Genomic DNA, 5,578 nt, shown 5'->3' with positions numbered 1-5,578 from the left:
AGAGGGGATTTGAGTGTGGTCAATACATTGGAAAGGGAGCAAAGAAATATTAAGTGACCAAAAGTACAAATGGTGGCTGAGACGTTTAGTACTCACCGCAAATCCATGAATGCTCCTACACTTCCCAGATTCTTTTGCAGTTGAGCTGGGACCATGAGGCCACATGCTCACCAACAAAAATGTGAGCAAAAGTGATGAATAACTTTAAGACCAAGGCAATTAATAATTGTTGTGCTTCACCTTTCTCTCTCTTTCCCTGTTCTTGCAACTCTGAAAAATGTATGTTGATATGACGACATCAAAAAATGGAGGGATCCAGGATTCCTGAGCCACCAAATGGAGGAGAGATCCTATTGACACACACTACACTTTGAGAGAAGAATGAACTTTATTTTGCTAATTCACTGAAATTTTATGATTTTTATAGTTTCATAGCCTAAGCTATCCTTCTATTACAGACATGTTTATTTTGAGATACCTACTAGACATACTACTGGAGATGTCAAGAAAAATAGTTGAATATGTGAATATGGATCTCAAGGGAAAAGACTCAGCTGGAGATATCAATTTGGAAGTCATCATAATTTGTAAATGGAATTTAAGGCCATATAACTGGCTCTGATTAGGAAAAGGTATAGACAAGGAGAGGACATAGAATTATAGAATATTAGCTTTCTTCATCTTTCTAACATCTGCATATTGTGTGATATATCATTTTTCCTGTTATCAGTGTGACCCCATAACTTGTTCTTTGTTCATATGTTGAACTCTGACCCTTGGCTCGCTATGGGTACTGCCTGTGTCTATGTCACTCATCCCAATTCCTGGATGAGTAAAGGGATTTTAAAAGTATAATAATGATGATAGTTTCTTAGTTTTTTTTTAAAAAGCACTCTTTCATATTTATTACCTAATTTAATTTATACAACAAACTTATTATAATGACAATGATGTTGGAGACGATGATGGTCATGATATAGTCTTGGAAAGTAAGCAAGAGAAGACAGAGGAGCCTCTGGAAATATTGGAAATCTCATGTACGTCAAATTTAAGACATCTTCCTCATGAGACAAACTTCAAGTTAGAATTATAGCTAAAGCTAAGATTGATATCCCATATAATGCTGGGCAATGTGCAAAGTAGTTTATATATTTAATTTAATCCTCATATAAACTTTAGAGCATAGATATAAGTGGTTTGATTTCACAGGTTAGCACTAAATTTCCAAAAGATGAGAACTTCCCCTTGATTTTCAAAAATCAGAAAGTTAGGGAGCCAGGGTCAAGTGTGTGCCCCTGTCCAGCAGCTGAGGAGACCCCACAGAGTGCTGCCAATGCCCAGGTGAAGAAATTGAGGTCAACATCAGATTTGAAATATTTAAAGTGGATACAAAATTATTTCAGCAATGCAGACAATTAAGTGTGTTGTTGTGGGTGATGGTACTATTGGTAAGACGTATCTCCTGATATCCTATACAACAAACAATTTTCCATCTGACTATGTACTAATTGTTTTTGACAGCTATGCGATCACAGTTATGACTGGTGGAGAGCCATATACTCTTGGGTTTTTTGATACTGACAAAGGATTATTAATATGATAAATTAAGACCACTGAGTTATCTATCCGCAAACAGATGTAATTCTAGTCTGTTTTTCAGTTGTCTCTCCATCCTGATTTGAAAATGTGAATGAAAACTCACAACAGTCCAAAGACTCCTTTCTTGCTTGTTGGGATACAAATTTATCTCAGAGGTGACCCTCTCTACTACTGAGAAACTTGCCAAGAACAAACAGAAGCCTATCACTCGAGAGAAGGCTGGCAAGTATGTGAAGTGTTCAGCACTCACATACAAAGGCCTAAAGAATGTATTTGACGAAGCAATATTGGCTGCCCTGGACCCTCCAGAACCAAAGAAGAGCCACAGATATGTGCTGCTATAAACATCTATCTCTCTGGAGCCCTTTCTGCACAGTGGATGTTGGCCTCATTAAAAGCAACATTTAAATTAAACTAAATATTAAACATTAAAAATTTTTTTTCAATAATGAAAAAAGAAAAGGAAGCGAGGGAGCCAAGATTTGAATCCAAATATATTTTATTTCAAAGCCCATGTGTGCTTTCTGCTACAACACACTATAGTGCCTAAACTTGGGAACTTGGTTGACAAGTTCTCTTTTCTCCTACTGGTAAGAGAATACTATGAAGGAACCATGAGTTGTCTTAAGACTTCCCCACAATAGATAACATGTGAGCCACACTGTCCCTAATTTGCTTGGTCTTTGCTCCATAGATGATGGGGTTAAGCATCAGGGGAACTAATACGTAGAGATTTGCCAGAAGGATATGGACATGGTGGGGGATATTCTTGCCAAAGCGGTGAGTCAGGAAAGTAAAAAAGGATGGGATGAAGAAGAGGAGAATATCTCCAATGTGAGAACTACAGGTATTGAGAGCCTTGTGCCGGGCATCTTGGGAAGGAAGTCTAAACACAGCTTGGAGGATCAAAGTGTAGGAAACACCAATGAGTGCAACATCTACCAAAACTGATGCCATTGGCACTGAGAAGCCATACCAAATATTGACAGTGATGTCAGCACAGGCCAGTCGGGTCACCCCAATGTGCTCACAGTATGAGTGGAGGATGATATTGGTCCGACAGTATGGCAGTCTCTTCAGCAAGAATATGATAGGAAAAATGGTCCCAATGCTCCGTCCCCAGATGGCCAGCGTCATTTTTCCAATTGCCATAGGAGTTAAGATGGCTATGTATCTCAAGGGAGTACAAATGGCCACAAAGCGGTCAAATGCCATGGCCAGCAGGATTCCTGACTCAGCCACAAAAGCAACATGGATGAAAAACATCTGGGTAATGCAGGCATCAAAGGCTACCTCCCCAGCATGGAACCCGAAAATAGCCAGGGCCTTGGGCACAGTGGTTGTGGACAGCAGGATGTCAGTGCCAGCCAGCATGGATAGGAAGACATACATGGGTCCGTGCAGGGTGCGTTCACTGAGGACAACAAGAATGAGGGCTCCATTTCCCAAGACCACAGTGACGTACATGAGGCAGAAGGGAATGGAAAGCCAGGTGTGGTATTGCTCAAGTCCTGGGATGCCAAGTAGGATGAACACAGTGGGATGAAAGGTGGTTAGATTAGCAGAAAACATGTCTGCTTTTGGAGTCTTTCTATGAAGACTAAAAAAAGTGAGAGTTAGTAGGCAGAGCCAGCTATAATTTCCACCAAAAGCTGAACATTAGATCATGGAATCAATCACTAATGACTTGACTTAGAGTATACAATGTTATTCTTTCACTTAGCACATTATCATTGTAAGCATAAATACAAACAAAAGTTTCTGATCACATCTCAGCAATGCCTAGAACCTATACATACCTCCCTGCTCTCACTTACTCCTCTTGCTTAGGCTTTAATCATCCTTCACCTGTTCTGTTGCAATAGCACCCTAAATTAATCTGATCTCCCATCTGGCAGCTTCCCACCCTCAACCTCTTCAAATTCATCAGCTATATTACAGTCTGGGTGGTGTGCCCAAAACAAAAATCTTATTGTGTTTTCTCTTACAACCCTTATATAATGATTTATTGACTTATAAACTCCAAACTTCTCAAGCATGCAAAGCCCTCCACAATCCTGATACTCTATTCTCCAGCTTTAATCACTTTTAGGCACTCTAACAAAGCTAATAAGATTATCTATGCTATCTATTCTCCACACAAAACCTGAGTTTTCTAACTTTCATGACTTTTCTCAAGTTTTGTCTTAACCTGGGAACATACTTTCCTACTTTTGGTGTTTGTTAAAGTCCTACTGATCTTGCAATTCATAACTTAAATATTTATCATATGGGAAGGCTTCCCCAGGTTCAATCCCAGGCTTCTGACTTTCTGATTATTGACAAAAGGCAAGTTTTTCCCATCTCAGAAATCTAGCCTGATCTGTTAAATTAAGCTATTCATACTTATTTTGCAAGAATTAAATTAAATACTTTCTGTAAACTGCCTAGCACAGTTTCTGGCAGAGAAACACTAAAGAAATGTTAGTTACTGCTAATGAATGGATCAGAACAACTTAATAGACATCTCAGAAACTAATAAAAATATATTTCAAATTTAAAATGTGATAAAGCAGCATTTCTATTTAGTAAGGAAAGGAAGGCTTATTCAATTAATGGCATTGGGATATTGGACTATGTTATTTTTGTAAGAGAATAAAATTAATTCCCACCTCACTCAGCAAACAAATACAAATTCCAGATAAATTAAAGATGTGCATTTAAAAATAAAATTATAAAAATATTTTAAAATTTAAATATTGAAAAATTTAAACCCTTAGGAGAAAACATGGGAAAATACTTTGGGGGTTGGAAAGATGCTCCGAGTAGGACAAGAAAACCAAATTTCACAGAAAGTAGCAATTGAATGATGGAATTATGTAAAAATGCAGTCAAGGATAAACAATAATTCCAGGAGAAAAAATTATAAAACACATAATAGACAAAAGGTTAATAGACTTAAATACGAAAAGTTGGTACAAGTTAAAAAGGAAAAATTAAAAATATGCAAAGAATCAAAATAGGCAATTCACACTACAAGGAAAACAGATGGCTAATATACATATGAATAGAGGCTGAACCTTACAAATTTTAAAGAAATGAAAATCAACATCACATTGAAAAATTACAGTTCTCCTATCAGATTGGAAAACAGTTAGTCCCCAGTGCTGGTGGCAGGTAACTTAGTATAGCCATTTTAGAAAGTAATTTGACAATAGCTACTAAGAATTTTAACTGTGTAAATCTTTTAATCCAATAATTTCACTTTGGGCACCTACCTGCTGAAATTACAGCATGAGAACATATAGATAGATCTATAAGGATATTCATTGCTACACAGTTGCAATCACGAAAGAAATTGTTACAATTTCTATATTCGTCAATAGGACAATAAATTAATTATGGTATATATTATAATGGAATGTTCTGTTCCCTTTAAAAATAAAAAAGTATTAACCATAGTATATAGTTAAATTCTAAAAAAGCAAATTAAAGATTAAAATGTATAAGGTAATTCCTTTTTCTGTCTGTGTATCAGATCACTTTACATTATAAGTAACAGAAAAATCTAACTCCATTTTGGGTTGAACACAAAGGGGATGTCTTTGTCCTGTAACTGAGAAATATGTTTCCAGTTTTAGGTTTATCTAAAGATTTGACATATAATCAGGAGCTCCATTTCTTTATAACTCTCTCAGACACCCAGGTGTTGACTCTCCTAGGATCAGAATTAAGGTGAGATGAGTGTGGCACTTACTTCGGGTGCAAAATTTAAGGGGGTACCAAAAAGCACAGTAATCAAGATAAACGATATTTTAATGAAATGTTTTTTTACAATGAAAATCAATGTAAAAAATCCATGATGAACAAAATATCAAAATATTAAATAAAGATAGGATCTGACAATGCTATACTGAGCCACTATTTGGAGCCTGAGGCAAAAGGAAAAAATGGGAGCTCTATATAGGTTTTCATGTATTTTTAATGGTTGAATTTTTTC

General features: G+C 36.5%; 1 protein-coding gene and 1 pseudogene across 1 annotated transcript; one reads left to right on the top strand and one right to left on the bottom strand.

The window, feature by feature from the left end:
- The first annotated feature begins 1,405 nt into the window (after positions 1 to 1,405).
- Positions 1,406 to 1,943, top strand: LOC105818329 (annotated as a pseudogene).
- A 280-nt stretch (positions 1,944 to 2,223) lies between these two features.
- On the bottom strand, positions 2,224 to 3,171 carry LOC105818363 (olfactory receptor 52B2-like). Its single transcript, XM_012654324.1, has one exon. It carries the CDS (start codon positions 3,169 to 3,171, stop codon positions 2,224 to 2,226), a length of 948 nt encoding a protein of 315 aa, XP_012509778.1.
- Between the last annotated feature and the right edge of the window lie 2,407 nt (positions 3,172 to 5,578).

This window comes from Propithecus coquereli, unplaced genomic scaffold (assembly GCF_000956105.1).
Source record: "Propithecus coquereli isolate 6110/MARCELLA unplaced genomic scaffold, Pcoq_1.0 Scaffold44, whole genome shotgun sequence".
NCBI classification, from domain to species: Eukaryota; Metazoa; Chordata; class Mammalia; order Primates; family Indriidae; genus Propithecus; species Propithecus coquereli.
This window is presented reverse-complemented; position numbering and strand designations above follow the sequence as displayed.